General features: G+C 46.4%; 1 protein-coding gene across 1 annotated transcript; it reads right to left on the bottom strand.

The window, feature by feature from the left end:
• Window positions 1-954: 954 nt before the first annotated feature.
• VCP (valosin containing protein) lies at window positions 955-15,639 on the bottom strand. Its single transcript, XM_080820542.1, has 17 exons — window positions 15,311-15,639; window positions 11,903-12,014; window positions 11,518-11,690; window positions 10,254-10,396; window positions 9,508-9,638; window positions 8,056-8,187; window positions 7,137-7,239; window positions 6,369-6,502; window positions 6,156-6,291; window positions 5,702-5,814; window positions 5,144-5,308; window positions 4,935-5,057; window positions 4,481-4,693; window positions 4,031-4,339; window positions 3,596-3,751; window positions 1,770-1,924; window positions 955-1,616 (listed from the first exon to the last, which is right to left on the bottom strand). The coding sequence occupies exons 1-17, from the start codon at window positions 15,325-15,327 to the stop codon at window positions 1,511-1,513; spliced, it is 2,421 nt and encodes an 806-aa protein (XP_080676668.1). The 5' UTR covers window positions 15,328-15,639; the 3' UTR covers window positions 955-1,510.
• Window positions 15,640-16,020: the final 381 nt, after the last annotated feature.

Below are 16,020 nucleotides of genomic sequence, written 5' to 3' on the forward strand. Positions count from 1 at the left end.
ATGACAATGTTCAAAGTGGAAATAAGACTGAAGGCTAGCCATCAGGACACGTAAATGGTGGGAAAACCAGAAGAGGATGAAAGACAGAATGTGGCAGAGAAAGTATGGAGAATGAGGAAGAGTCAACTCCATCTCCAACGTCCAAAAACCTCTATTTCACAGCACACGAATTCAAAATGCCCCAGTTCCATCAGCCAATAAAATAATCTTGTCCTTGTAGATTATCTATCTTTGTAATCCGTACCAGCGACTGGTGTAAGTACTAGGAAGACCAATAAAAAGCTGACTGGGGATTATTTTTTCTGCACCATACTTCTCTCTAGGTAAGGCATCACAGTACTGATCCCAAAAGCATTAAGTGATTATGTTGGTACCCGCTGAACAAAAACGATATTCTATACCTGGACATGGACAAGACTATGCAAGCAATCACCTGAAAAGGGTGAGCAGAGGAGGATGTTAAGTTTAGGAAAAAAACACATCCAATACTAGAATTTTATATTAGGAAAAAAAAACCATTTTTTTATAACACAAATTACATAAAGGTGGACATAATTAGTAATCCTCAACCAGAGCATCAACGTTTAGGACTTTCAGATGCATATAAACAACATCCACCTCAGACAGAGATTCTCTTTCTGCAACCCTTAAGATTTTTGGAGGGCAGCCCAAATCAGTCATTGGCCAGGAAAAAAAGAGAGCTCTGCAGGCTTAACCTTTCCATCCACATCAAACACAACTGGAGCTCCATCAGGCAGGCTGCACCCCCTCCCCAGCAATACTACTCAGTGATGATACAGACATGGGGCAAGGTGGCAGTTCATACTACAGTAAATCAGAAGGGGAAAGAGGGTGCAATCTTTAATTTTTACATTTGAAGAGGGCCTTGACAGTAAGGGATAGCCCAAGGCCCTTCCCAGGAAAAGAAGCAGGCACAGGGGCCAGGACTCAGGCTCCATTTTGACCCAACGTTTATTGTCCTTTTACAACATGTCATTTTTGGTTTAGAAACTGCTTGTGATTAGTTTTCCAACATTAACTCAAAAGCATGTAAAATAAAATCAACCTACTCTCTATATAAACACCCAGCAACTGTGGCCCTTCAACCTCCTGCCCAGGCTGGGTAGAAGGAAGAAGGGAGGGCTTGGGTAGCACTGAGTGAAGTGCAGATGCTTTCCTGTGGGGAGTGGCGGTGGTGCCTTGGTTCACACCCACACAGGTCTCCTGCATTGCCCCAAACTACAACAGAAATGGCGTAGGCCCAAGGCCCAATTCCCTGTTGGTAATTCACTCTCTGCCTCCCAAATGAAAATCGCTTTTATTTTATCTCTTTTGTTTGTATTTTTTTGCAACAGAAACCCCCTGTCCAGAGTCTGACTGTAGCTGAACTGTTCAGACTGAGGAATGGAGCAGGCCATGGGCACACCCCTGGTCCCTCCTGGGCAAACGCCCCCACCCTCAGGGAACAAGGTCCAGCCAGGCCAGCTCGCTGCATGCTGGCCAGCACCACTTAGCCATACAGATCATCATCATTGTCTTCCGTGTACACACTGCCACCTGTGCCGCCTCCACTGCCCTGACTGGGGCCAGCTCCACCCTGGTTTCCCGAAGGGAATCTGTATGCACAAAAGCAGAGCCAAAAAAGAGAGTTAGGATAGGGCCTGTGTAGGATTTTCACAACTAACCCTCCAGCCTCCTTAGGATTTCCACAACCCTGGTTGTATAATTACCCGAAAACAACTTAAGAACTGCCCACTGTAATGAATTACCTGAAGCTGCCAAAGCCCCGACTCTGCTGAAGGGTCTGAGCAAACATCTCATACTTCCGGATGTCATTATCACTGACAGAACGGCGGGCAAAGCGCATGGCTTCCTCAAAGTGATCTCGGCGGATCTCAGGCACTGGATCATCTTCTTCTACCTCCTATAAGGTTGGTAAACACAGACCACCAGGGCTAAAAGTCCAGCCCGAATTCCTTCCCTGGCCTTCCTGGACACTCCCCTCCCTTACTATCTCCTCTAATCCAAACCGAGTAAGTTGAATGGCCAATCTTCCTAAAATTGAGTCAGTGCCCTGTTTAAAAACCCATCAGTGCATTCTGGAAAAAGCCCAACTGTGGCAACAAAATCATGTTAGTGGTTGCCAAGGGCTTAGGGTAAAAAGAAGCAGCTGGGGGTGCCTGGGTGGCTCAGTGGGTTAAGCCTCTGCCTTCGGCTCAGGTCATGATCTCAGGGTCCTGGGATCGAGTCCCGCATCGGGCTCTCTGCTCAGAAGGGAGCCTGCTTCCTCCTCTCTCTCTTCCTGCCTCTCTGCCTACTTGTGATCTCTGTCAAATAAATAAATAAAATCTTTAAAAAAAAAAAAAAAGAAGAAGAAGAAGCTGTAGTACTTAAGTGGCATGAGGGAACTTTCTAGGGCAGAAATTTATCTAAACTGTGATAATAGCTATAGAACTTAAATACATTTGTTAAGATGCACAGACACAGTATATATAAAAAGGATGACTTTTACTACATGTGAATCATATCTCAATAAAGCTAAATTTTAAAAATAAAGTTTCTAGGGGCACCTGGGTGGCTCAGTGGGTTAAAGCCTCTGCCTTCGGCTCGGGTCATGATCCCAGGGTCCTGGGATCAAGCCCCGCATCAGGCTCTCTGCTCGGCAGGGAGCCTGCTTCTCCCTCTCTCTCTGCCTGCCTCTCTGCCTACTTGTGATCTCTGTCTGTGAAATAAATAAATAAAAATCTTTAAAAAAATAAAATAAAATAAAGTTTCTAAAAATAAACCGAAACCACCTAAATTTTAAAAAGATAAATGACTTTCAGCACTTACCACATCCAGATGACCCCTTACCTCATGGTCTCACTTCCAGTAACATATGCCCTCTTAAATCTATCCAGGTTCCCCCAATTCCTGCAATCCTATTCCTTGCGCCAGTTATTTGGGCTACTTATTTCCTTATTCCTTAGCCTTTACAGTCTCCCTTCATAACCCAGCTCAAACTCTAGCTCTTCCACTAAGAAGCCACTCTGATTGCTGTGACATAAGGGACTGCTCCACAGAATTAAGTATATCAATAGTTTCTAAGCTTCTACAGGAGAGAAGGAGTATCTCAGAACTCCTACAAAAGGTAAAGTTTTTCATTCATTCATTTATTCATTTATGAAGTCTCTAACACAGTGCCAAAATACACTAGGAAACATACAAGATTATATAGATTTCCTATCTTTATGAAGCTTACATACACACCCCAAATTCTGCATTTAATTTCAGGAGGTCCATGGACCACCAAGGAACACAGGCCCGTGGATCCTAGGTTCTAAACCCTGCTCTATTTGTTTATGTGCACAATCATATTTTGATTTCCTTCACAGAGCCTACTTCAGGCTGAGCATACAGTCTAGACTATGCATCTCTCCTCAGCTTTTACAATTCCAGACTGAAGAGATTAATACTCCATATTCTCTCTGATGTCCAACTAACAGGGCATTTATCGGGTGTCTTTTCAAAACCTTACAACTCTTAACTCTGAGCATGGTAGAGATTGCCCCGGCTCCCCACAACTGGCACATACGGGGAAAAGATGCAAACTCACCATGGCAGATGGATTGGTCTGCCTCTCCCGTTCTCGCCTAATTTCACTCTCGATAGATTCACGGATGGCCAGCTTGCAAGCACGCTGGCAAATTTCTGTCAGGTCAGCTCCAGAGAAGCCATTCGTCATCTTAGCCAGGAACTCCAAATCCACATCCTAAAAGAAGCAACAGAGCTACCTTACCATTTAGCCTCTCGTCCCCTGCAATACACTGATCTCTGAGTCACCCAAGCACTCCTAATATTAGTCTGTGCCATCTTCCGCCACTGTTTTACTCCTGATTACGAATTGTATTAATACCTTCAAATCTTCCATCTTCCCCTGACATCCCTAACCCCAATGGATTTCCCCCAATGGAATCTTTTCCAGGAACTGAACTCCATACTGGGCTGATCACTCACAGAAATCCCTTATCACCAATGCCCTTGCACCTGCCTTGGCAACTGGAGACTTGCGCAGGTTGGCCTTGAGGATGGCAACACGGGACTTCTCATCAGGAAGAGGAATATAGATGAGCTGATCAAGGCGGCCAGGTCGCAGGATAGCAGGATCAATAATGTCAGGTCGATTGGTAGCGCCGATAATAAACACATTCTTTTTTGTAGACATGCCATCCATTTCTGTCAGGATCTGGTTGATGACTCGGTCTGCAGCCCCACCACCATCTCCAATGTTGCCACCACGGGCCTTGGCAATTGAATCCAGCTCATCAAAGAACAGTACACAGGGGGCAGCTTGGCGGGCCTATGGGAGAGATACATGGACTCAAACATTAACATAACTGGGTCTCTCAGACCTGAGAAGGAAAGGAAATTAAAGTGATCTTCACTGCTCCAGAACAAGATGGCTTCAATTCTCCCAACTGCTCAACTGCTTGTAGCTCACCTTGTCAAAGATTTCCCTGACATTGGCTTCAGACTCTCCAAACCACATGGTGAGCAGCTCAGGACCCTTGATGGAGATGAAGTTGGCCTGGCACTCATTAGCAATGGCTTTGGCCAGCAAGGTTTTCCCACAGCCAGGAGGTCCATAGAAGAGTACTCCCTTGGACGGTGTCATGCCAAACTTGAGGAATTTGTCTGGATGCTCCACAGGATACTAGGAAGAAAAGGAAAGATGGTTTGGCATACCCCCATAGTCTGAAACAAACCTAACCAAAGAGCAGCATCCCTCCCATGGTGTAAAATCTGGTTCTCTAGGGGCAGGGTCCTTGGTGCCTATAAAATGAGAATAGCAGGTTCATGAATTATGCTCTCACAATTCTTGAACTCAACCACTAACACCCCAAGCCACCTACAATATATTGAAGCAGTGACTCACTCTGGAGCAGTTACCCTACCTGGACCAGCTCCTGAAGCTCACGTTTGACATCTTCCAGGCCCCCGATGTCCTCCCAGGTCACCTGTGGTACCTCCACCACAGTTTCCCTCAGTGCTGATGGATTGCTCTGGCTCAGGGCCCACTAAAAAGAAAAACTGGGGATGAGATTTACCAATGGAAAGGTCAAAATGCATGTGTGTATACCTGAGATGGGGGTGCAGTCCTTACCCGGAAGTCATCCATAGTAACTGCCAGAGAGTTCATGACTTCAGCATCAATAGTCTCATCCTCTAAGTCAATGAGGTCCATCTTCTTGCGGATAGCTTGAAGAGCAGCTTCCGAGCACAGGGCTGCTAAGTCAGCACCCACATGCCCATGAGTCTCATTGGCGACCTGCAGAGAAAAGACCTACTTACTACTCTGTAAGACCTAGCTGCCTTAGGAGGCTCAGAGACTACAGAATCCTGGCCCCTTCCCGATACTCCTATCTCTGGGTCCTCCCATTTCCCTGAACACATACTAGCAGTTCTTTCATGGCTGGGTTTTAAGTAGTCAAGCCTAGATTTGGGGCCTGGAAATAAAGCTAACCTCAAAGTTGTGGTTTACTCTAATGTGGTGTCAACAGAGAAATACGCCAGCTCCAGTTTCCTGGATTTAATCTCAGATCACTTCCTTTCCCCTGTCCAAGAATCAAAATCAGTCTCTTTACATCTTAAGCTTATGTTCACTTTAACTGCCCAGGGAACAGGTATCATAACTCAGGGCCAGCCCTTTTCATCACTCCACCTGCTCCAGGTCCACATCGTCTGCCAGCTTCATGTTCTTGGTATGGATCTGAAGAATTTCCAAGCGTCCTGTAGCGTCAGGGATTCCAATATCTACCTCCCTGTCAAAGCGACCTGTGGGACAGTGTGTGAACACAGACAGGGCTCATTTCTGGTCCAGAGGGAAGAAGGGACAAGTCTCAGGTGACCAACCATCCCTGTCTGTCCAGGACTGTCCTGGAACTGATAGTTCCATGTCCTGGGAAACTCCTCAGTCTCAGGCAAACCACAATGGCCGGTCACCCTAGACAGGACACAGAATAGGGGAAAGGACCCCAGGCCCTATCACTGCAAGGAGCTTCAAGAAATCCTCAGATTAAATGAAGGACAGGCATGGGATCAAAGAGATTCAGCTCAGTAAAGCTATAGTCTCCCTTTGAGCAAGAGGAGGGTTGAAAGAAATCTGGGGTCCTTACCAAATCGCCGAAGGGCTGGGTCAATGCTATTGGGTCTGTTTGTTGCTGCCATTACAATCACATGTGCTCTCTGCTTTAGACCATCCATGAGGGTCAACAACTGTGATACAATACGCCGTTCCACCTCCCCGTGGGTCTGTCAGGACAGGATGTCTGGTCAGAAGTGAAGTGAGGACCTTTCAACCCCCACTATCCCCTCGGATAAGTTCCTACTTTCTCTCTTTTGGGAGCGATGGCATCTAGTTCATCAATGAAGATGATAGCAGGAGCATTCTTCTCAGCCTCCTCAAAGGCTTTACGAAGGTTGCTCTCAGACTCACCAGCCAACTTGCTCATGATCTCAGGACCTGAAAGGATACAGAATTCAAACAATGACAAAACGGTATCCTTCTTCAATCCTAAAAGAAATCATCTCTTATCTGCCCAGCCCAGAGACAGGCACTGTATGAAAATGTGGTAACCTCTGCCTACTTTCTCAGAGACTCTACCAGACACTATCCCAGGACAGCCACCAATCTAGGCTGAAGGGAAGCCAAGGAACTCACAACACCTATCTCACAGTCAAGCTCTAAATGTCAAGACGAGAGCACATGCTCTGGGACTTCTGGCCAGAGCAGAAGCAGCATATCAGTTAGACCTCTATCATTCTCAAGGAGCCAGATGATCTCAGCCAGTCTTCCCCCAAAACCTCTCAAATAAATTTGCAGACAAAATTTGAGTTCTCCTTCTAACTTGCTCCCTCTAAATGCCTTCAGCCTTTCCACAATCTTTCTTAAGGGGGATAAATTGGGGGCACCAGAGTACAATACCTTCCCCTTGTTGCTTATCTGTCCATAATGTACCCTAGCAGTAGAAAGATGATGAAATATACACGAGGGCATGTGTGGAAATAAACGCCCGTGAGTTCTCCAGCTCATGAACCTGGATCATGCTCAACTCAGAGTATGGTCCAGCCAAACAAAGGTGAATCAAGTTTCCTACCATTGATCAAGAAGAAGAAGGCTCCAGTCTCATTTGCCACAGCTCGGGCAATTAGGGTCTTCCCAGTCCCAGGAGGTCCATACAGCAGGATTCCCCGAGGAGGCTGAGGACCAGTACAGAGGATATATTTAGGTTCAGAGTCCTATCTTCTCCCAACCCCACCCACTCTAAAATGGTTTGACTGTGGCTCTATCTAGAGAGGGTGAGAATCAGAGCTTGACGCTGACATCAATAAAAATAAACTCTCAGCATTAACTGCTAGGAAAACAGTTTACTTCAGATCATACTCACTCATTCCTCTTATTAGCAGAGAAAATACAGTCAGAAAACTGACGTTTATGACATTAATGACATACATTGCATACAAGACTCAGAGCACAGGAACCACCTAAGAAACTCTAATGTGGCTAAGTCTGAAGATCCTGGACTACAAAATAACAAGAGGCCACTAGGTCAAGGGCTTGACTTTGGACGGACAAGGGCCAGGACTAGCTTAGCCACCTAAGTGGCCTCATTCACAGGCTGCATATGGGAAATGCCCACACGAAAGATAAAATTATTTGTATGGTACATACTAGATAAAGGGGTAATTTCATCTTCAGTGTGTCCCATAATATGCAAATGGTTAGGAAGTTACATTGTAGATCTGCAGTTCTCAAATGTTTTGGATTCAGGACCCTTCCTTCACATTGCAAATTTCCTGAAAGTTCTTCTATTGTTAGGTGATACTATTATAAACAAGCTGGCAAACTATGATACTTGTTTTTATAGGGTCCATGAGATAACAATGGTTTTTTACATTTTTAAAGGACTGTTTAAAAAAAAAAAAAAAAAAAAGACATGTAACAAAGAATGGACCTACCTGATTCTACATTAGTCACCAGCCGAGATTATGTCTCCCGAGGCCCAGGATGCTTACCTTAACACCAATTGCCTTAAAGAGGGCAGGATGTCTGAGGGGTAGCTCTACCATCTCCTTTATCTGAGCCAGCTGTTTTCTGCAGCCACCAATGTCATCATAGCCTACTTCATTCAAGGATTCTTCCTCATCCTGGATATAGAGACAAAGAAAAAAGAAGGCAGGATATTAGTAACAGCAAAAGTTGAGTTTCTCTAAACCTTCTATAATCTAGTGTAGAGAAATCTATTCTAGGATTTCCTCTAAGGGGATCCTGACTCAAAGAACAACTCTAAAAATCCCAAAGCAAAGATTTGTAGCACAGCCTTTCCCTTTCACACTACTATCCTTAGTATTATTACTGGTAAGGGCTCCCCCATAGACCTAAAGCTGGAAACTCTGGGAAACAGGCAGAAGTCTGGATGCCATCATCAATATCACTTCTACAAAAATTATTCTAACTACTTAAAATCTTTCGGGTTCAATCTAGATTTTATTTTATTTTAAAGATTTTATTTATCAGAGAGAGCACACAAACAGGGGGAGTGGCAGGCAGAGAGAGAAGCAGGCTCCCCGCTGAGCAAGGAGCCCAATGTGAGACTTGATCCCAGAACCCTGAGATCATGACTTGAGCTGAAGGCAGACGCTTAACTGACTGAGCAACCCAGGCATCCCAAATAATCTAGATCTTAAAAATCACCGGTATCAGGGTGCCTGGGTGGCCCGGTGGGTTAAGCCTCTGCCTTCAGCTCAGGTCATGATCTCAGGGTCCGGGGATCAAGCCCCACATCGGGCTCCCTGCTCTGTGGGGGACCTGCTCCCGCCCCTTCTCTCTGCCTGCTTGTGGTCTTTGTCAAATAAATAAATAAAATCTTAAAAAAAAAAATCACTGGTATCACATACCTCTAAGAAACACACAGGTCTGAAAATGAATAGTTGAGAAACTTTCCCACCTCTGGAAAGGAGCTTAGTTCCAAAGAGCATCCAGTTTTACTTTATTTTAATTTTTTTTTTGGTTGGGGGAGAAGGAAAGGGAAAGAGAGAATCTTTTTTGTTGTTGTTTTTAAAGATTTTATTTAATTATTTGACACAGAGAGAGACACAGAGAGCAGGAACACAAGCAAGGGGAGTGGGAGAGGGAGAAGCTGAGCAGGGAGCCTGATGCGGGGCTTGATCCCAGGACTCTGGGATCATGACCTGAGCGGAAGGCAGATGCTTAACCACCTGAGCCACCCAGGCACCCCAGGAAAGAGAAAATCTTAACCAGGCTCCATACCTAGCACAGAGCCCAAAGCGGGGCTTGATCTCACAACCCTGAGATCATAACCTGAGTTGAAATCAAGAGTCAGACGCTTAACGGACCAAGCCACCCAGGCATCCCAAAGAGCACCCACCCAATTTTAGTAGTTATCACATGACTGCTCCACTTTTGTAATTATGCAACCGGGTACTGGAATGAAGGAGAGAACTCACCTCTCGTTTGATAGGCTCCCCTTCACAGTGGATCACTGTGTCTGGAGCAACAATGCAGTAAGGGCTGGGATCTGTCTCCACTACTTTGAACTCTACAGCACGCATTCCACCCCGGACAAGGAAAATGTCTCCTGTGAGAGCAATCAGCACAAGTGAAGTCAGAGAAATCAAATACCAGAGCAAGTGAGAATTCCTCATCAGTACCTGGAGTCTAAAAAACCAAATTCATTAGATATTGCTCCTTTCCCTTCCCACCTCCACTTTATTAAGCATCAGGCAAAAGGAAAAAGCTAAGCTGTGAAGAGTCCCACTGCCACTCAAGGACGCTGAACAAAACCTTATGGGTTTTCTTGTACATCAGGTTTTAGCCTCTGGCCTAAATCCCATAAGGTTTTTGACTTCTGGGCTATAAGTAACCAAGCTTTTACAACCACCACCAATGGTCAGGATATGCTAAATATTAAATACACTTTGGACTGGGACACAAGCAAAAGTGCCCAAGTCCTCCTCCTGGGACAAAAGAAGATAGATTACTCTACTGAAACAGGGAGTGGAAGTAGGAAAACGGGGCAGGGGGAAGGTAGAAATATATATATATATTCTGCACACATAAGCATGCTTATGTGTGCAGAATATATACATAAGCACACATATATGAGAATGAGATAAAGACAATCCAAGGTTTACTCCTAGATAGCCCTACAACCAACTCAGTCCTTAAACTCAGTCACTAAATTATCTCTCACCTTTCCGGATGGGTCGATAAGCTTCCAGGAAGTATGGCTTAAGGTATACCTCGAAGAGATTGCCAGTGATGCCTTCCACCGTGTCATCGATGGGTAGCACATGGATACGTTTGCCGTACTTCACATCAGGGCACGGCTGGATGCTGAGGATGACAAGCAGACTCCACATTACCAACCACACTGCAGCCCCAAGCACTGGGTGTCCGAAAGAGCCTGGCACAGAGAGCTGATGGTGAGCGAAAGAGAAAAGGCAGGGATGGCTTTAGGTGAAGAGAGGCAGGACTTTAGTGTGAGAGTGAGGACAAAGGAGCAGCCAAGTAGAACTAAGACAAGTCATACTCAGGTGGGTAGTAGTAGGAGCCATTAGAAGAAGCTACTGGAGCTGCTCACTCCTCAACAGCAAGCCAAAAGGAAGACCCACACATGTAAAGCCCCCAAAATAAAACAGGAGGAAGGGTCTTTAGTGAGAGATATCCAAAGATGACCTAGTCTATATCAGTAATCCAATATTACAAAGGGAGGCCTCAGACAAGTGTCAGGATCAAAGAAATAAAACTGAAAAAAATCATCTCAGCCAAGTGATCAGAGCATCTTGACCAAGTGACTAAGCACCTCTAGGAAGAAGGCTACATGAAACCTAGAATCCATGAAAAATAATCAGAAGTCTGAGATGTTCCTGGCCAGATGACAGGTGGTTGAACAGCAGTGGCTAATGATGACTCCAAAACGGGGAAGCCTCTTGCCTAAAGTTAAGTCCAAAATCACTCCAACTGAAGCTATTCAGGGGTCTGACTCAAACTATGCCTCCCTCCTATATTAACTTGGATCCTTAAAAAAAATTTACTCAGAGTCCACCCTCTGTGCCCACACTTCCACCTCATTCTGGCCCCAACACAAGCCATTATTTCAACATAACAGTGAGATCATTTTATAGACACACACCCTCAAATGGCATCCTAAACCAGTGTCTAGCATGTGACAAATTATACCTCTGGCAAAGAAAGAAAGGAAGGAAAGAAGGAAGGAAGGAAGACAGGCATCATGAAAGTCATAGAAATCCAATTTGTCCCAAGGGTCAGCAGAAGTAAATTCTGAAGTCCCAGGGAGGAAGAAACAAAACCTAGACAGTCTTGCTATAGTAAGTCTTCCCACGGCTAGGAGGCTTCTGCTTTGTGTAGCTGCCAAGGACTTCGCTGGGGTCCTGTCTATAATTCAGGCTGTCTCTGGCCTCCCATCCCTGAGGGGACAAGAACCCCACACACACCTGATGACATCTCCTAGGTGTACGCGAAGGTTGTTCCGAACAACTCTATTCATTCGAATCTTCTCATCGGAACATGTGTCATCAGAAAGCACAATGCACACAGCTTCCCTCCTCTTTTTTCCTTTCAGCAACACTGTGTCACCTCGGAACAACTGCAGCTCATCCATCTTGGGCTGAGAAAAGAAGGTTAAGGGCTTTGGGTCACTGGGCCAGGGGGTAAGCAGCAGCCCTGGAAGCCAGAATACCCAGTAAACCCTGCTCTATCTGCAGTCACTGCAAAAAAAAAACCAAAAAACAAACCAACAAAAAAACCGAGGAAAGAAACCTGGGAAAAGCCCTCAGGTTAAGTGCAATGAGGAAAGATCAGACCTTGGACCCAACTTACCTGGGACAAAGACACCACACTGTTGTCCTCATTGATGGCTTCATCAACAATTAACCGATTGGGACGGTTCTTCTGTTTAAGAATGGCTGTTGATAAGTCATCACCTTTTGAACTAGAAAGAAAATGAAGTTAGTCCCAATAACATACTCCAGTCCCAAGGTCCCCACCAGTCATTAAAACTCACACTTAGGAAAGAAATAGTGGATAAATGAAGCTGTCCCTAAACCAGAGAAGGTGAGATAAAAGATATTCAGCTAAGGTCATATAGAGTAACATTTAGCACATACAGTTCCCATTCCAGCAGCTCTTGGTATTCTGAGCACTGGTATCCTAGCCGTAAAGGCCCCAAGTGAGTGATCTTGCCCCAGAGTCAGGAAACTATGGCCTGAGAAGACTAAATAGATGTAGAGGCTAAATAACAATTAGAGAAATGACAATAGTCTTAATATGAGACAGCGATTAGGAGAAGGGGCTCGCAGTAAGACCTGCTAGGTCTGAATCCCAACCCTGCCACTGCTTAATTGTGATCTTGGGCAAGTTACTTAACCTCTCTGGAAGTTGATGTCCTCATTTGTAGAGAGGTGAACACAGTAGTACCTATCTTAGAGGATTATTGTCTTAAGTGAGATAATGAATGTAAAATGTTCAACACAATGCCTGGCACATGGTATTAATGGTCACAATGATTAGCACTGCAGAACAAAGCATAAGCTCTTTCTTTGCTAACCTTCTTGGAGAATGAAGTGAGCAAGACAACTTCCTGTAGGGCTCAGCGAAGCCCCAAGTCCCACCAAGCAAGCCTGGGGACAATGAAGCAAAATCATTAGCACTACTGTCCTTACTGGCTAAACCAGCTGAATGCCAGAGCATTTGATATATCACAGAAATGCCAAGCATAAAGACCATGATATTTGGGGAAATCAAAACAACTCAACTAACAGATATGAAACCTTCAAAAAGACGGCCAAGCTCAACAGCTTCACAAATCGCTGCAAAGACATACAATTCCACAATTTTGGCTCAAAAAGTCAAAACCAAGAAATGCTGAGACATGGAGCAAATCCAAATCCCTCACCCAAATCAAGGCTGCCTGAGTCTAAGCTCAGTTTAAGCCCTCTAAATAGTTTCAATCATTTCCTTGAAGATTATTCACTTCATACCAACTTTTTACCTACCTCTTCTTCAATCTTCAGTAACTAGACTCAGTGGGCTTTCCCTTTGAAAAGCTATCCTCTTTTACTAAGGCTCAGGAAAACCTGAACATTAACCAAAACAGGGAGACCAGAAAACGGAGAAAATGAAGAAATAAAAAGGAATCTTTCCCATTAATTATTCCTTCAGTTAACAAATTAGCAAGCATACATTACAGGCCAGACACCCTCCTGTGTTGGATGTATCTTCACAACTTGCAAGAAAAAAAAGATGCCTATATTCCAGAATACCAGCGAGGGCGTTGTGCGGTTTCTCCATCTTTTGGTCCTGATATACCCAACAGAAATACAAATCCCATTCATCTAGCAAATCTGCTGATCCTCTCACATAGGCTGCGTCTTTAATCATCACCTTAAAACTGATTTCTAAGAGTGGAGTTTTCTCAGCTTAAACTTGCCTCCTCAACCTAAAAATGTAGCACTCTGCGCACAATGCTGCATAGCCTGCAGACTCTTCCAATGCTTATCAACACGCTGGAGAACAAGTATTGTCAATATGGCAGCTGAAGGCAATTCCATCCCATCAACTCTCCCTCTCTCCCACACATCAAAATACCTTCCAAAGACTGCCCACCTTCCTGTTTAATCTGTGGATACTGGGGCTAGAGAAAAATAAAATTGCCAGAAGCCTCTAGTCATCACAGTTTATATTTTAACCCCAAAGCTGCAGTCTAGGAAAACTTAACTGCCTACCATTCCTGACCCTGGCAATGGAGATGAGCAGTATGTCCTTCTCTTAAGGTAAAGACCTTTACTTCCCTATCTATCTACTAAGATCAAAGGAAGTAACCTCTAAAAGAGAGCTTCAGCCTGATGGTGGGCCAACAGCAGTCCTGGAGGCTCTTTGGGGACATCCCCCATTGTCTTCTGCATGAGTCAGGCCCTTTCCAGAACTCCAATGGGCCACAGGGGACTTGGAGGGAATTCAGGTAAGAGTCATCAAGATGACCTAAAGGTTAGAAACCATCTATGATGCCAGGTTCCAAGAATTTTGAATTCTTATTTTTAGTCTTGAAAATAAATGACTGACTAAATAACCTAAGAGAGTAAATATTAATAAGTAATGGTCCTTTTAAAGACACCCAAGTAATACTTCATCTCAGTTTAGAAACAAAAAAAAAAAAGAAACACACCTCAAAAAACTTAATTCTCTTCAAGTCAGGAAAGTGATTTGCATTAAGAGTTTCCACAGGATGGCTTTTTTTTTCTTTTTCTTTTTCAGTATCTAAAGCTCTTGATTCTAAATATAATGGGCAGAGGGGTTGAGGAGGTCATCTCTTGTCTGATGCTTTCCTGAGGAATTGACGACCCAAGATTTCTCAACAGAGCGGTTTGGAGAAAGGAGCGTGTGTGTTCAAAGAGTTAGGGCAACTCTAACCTTCTCATCACAAAGGCTGATATCGAGGAAGGCCCGCAAATTACCAACTGAGATTCGAACTTTAGCAAACGCCCGAAACAGTAGAGAAAGTTCCTACTTCCCGCCCCCACTTCCTAACATTAAGGAAAACTAAGCTTTATCATGTGAACAACCAACACAAACTACGAAGGCCAGAAACCTGGAGCCCGCCCTCTCCCTAACAGCCCCTCACTACTCAGGTCGTGAGGATGTCAACCAAGGGACAGGCCGACCCAGCTCCGAAAAAGCCGTGGTGAGCTTCCCTAAGCTCGCCGAGTCTTCCCCGTTCCCCGTTCCGGCCTCCGCCTGTCTCCCAGCTCCTAAGGCCTTCACGTGGCCCAAAGTCCACGCCCACCGGGCCCAGTTAGGGCGTCAGGCCCACGGGGCCTGCTCCCTCCGGGGACCAAAGGCCTTCCGTGGATAGCAGACCTGATCGCAGGTGGGCGCCCTAAGGCCCTGGGGCTCCGCGCCGGCCATGTGGACCGCAGACCTCACAAGAACGGGACAGCCGTTCCCAGGGAGCCAATCAGGCCGGCCGGGCCTGCATGACACAGCACGATCTGGCCCAGGCCCCGACCCAGGCCCAACGCAAGCCCGGCCTAGGGGGCGCGCGGCAGCGCAGCCAGGCCCAGACCGGACCGCGGCCCCTCATCGCCCCCCTTCTACTTTCCCTGTCTCCCTCCTTCCCTGCCTCCACCTCTTAGACGCGCCCACGGCCAGGCCCCGCCGGGCCTACCCAGCGCGGCGAGTCCCCAGGTGCGCGCACCCGCAGCGGGCGGGCGGGCGCGCGCACACACTCACTCAGTTCCAGAGGCCATGGCGCGCGCCTCTCCCCGGCGGCTGTGGCGGCCCGCGGCTAACGGCTACGAGGGGTGGCAGGCGACGGACTGGGCCGGGGCTCGGCTCTCCCGGGCAGGGGGCGAGCTGCGGCGACAAACCCGCAGGCGGCCTCCTTCTCGTTTCCTTCTAGCGGCACCGAGGCGGTGGGCGGGCGGTATACACTGGCTCCGAATCCGGGAGGGGGCAGCGGCAGCGACGACTCAAACGACGGCTGCAGACGCTGCGCTGAGACTGAACCCAGAAGAGCCGAATCATCGGAAGGAGAGGTGCTCTCACCTCAGCCAATCAGCGCCTGGCCTGGGGACTCCCTCCCGCCTCTCCGCGCCTCTCCCCAGCAACCCGCCGACCAGAGCCAATCAGGAAATTCGCTTGCGGCCTGGCTCCCGCCTCAGGGATGCAACACGCCTAGTAACGCCACGTCAATTGGCCGCAGCGCTACGCTTCCTCGACGGATTGGAATTTGCGACCAATCAGCGAAAAGGATGGGGCCAGATCGACGGGCGAAAAAAAGAGCCTTTAATCCCTGGGAGGCGGACTCTCCCACTTGGCTCCAGTTCATTGGCTCCTGATCTTACCCTGCTAAAGAACCTGGACAATGGATTGAACCCTTGTATTAGTCTAGTCCTGTTGCAGTGATAACCTACACACCATTTTCTTCCCAAACCTAAGGA

Source organism: Martes martes (genome assembly GCF_963455335.1).
Source record: "Martes martes genome assembly, chromosome: 12".
Taxonomy (NCBI): Eukaryota; Metazoa; Chordata; class Mammalia; order Carnivora; family Mustelidae; genus Martes; species Martes martes.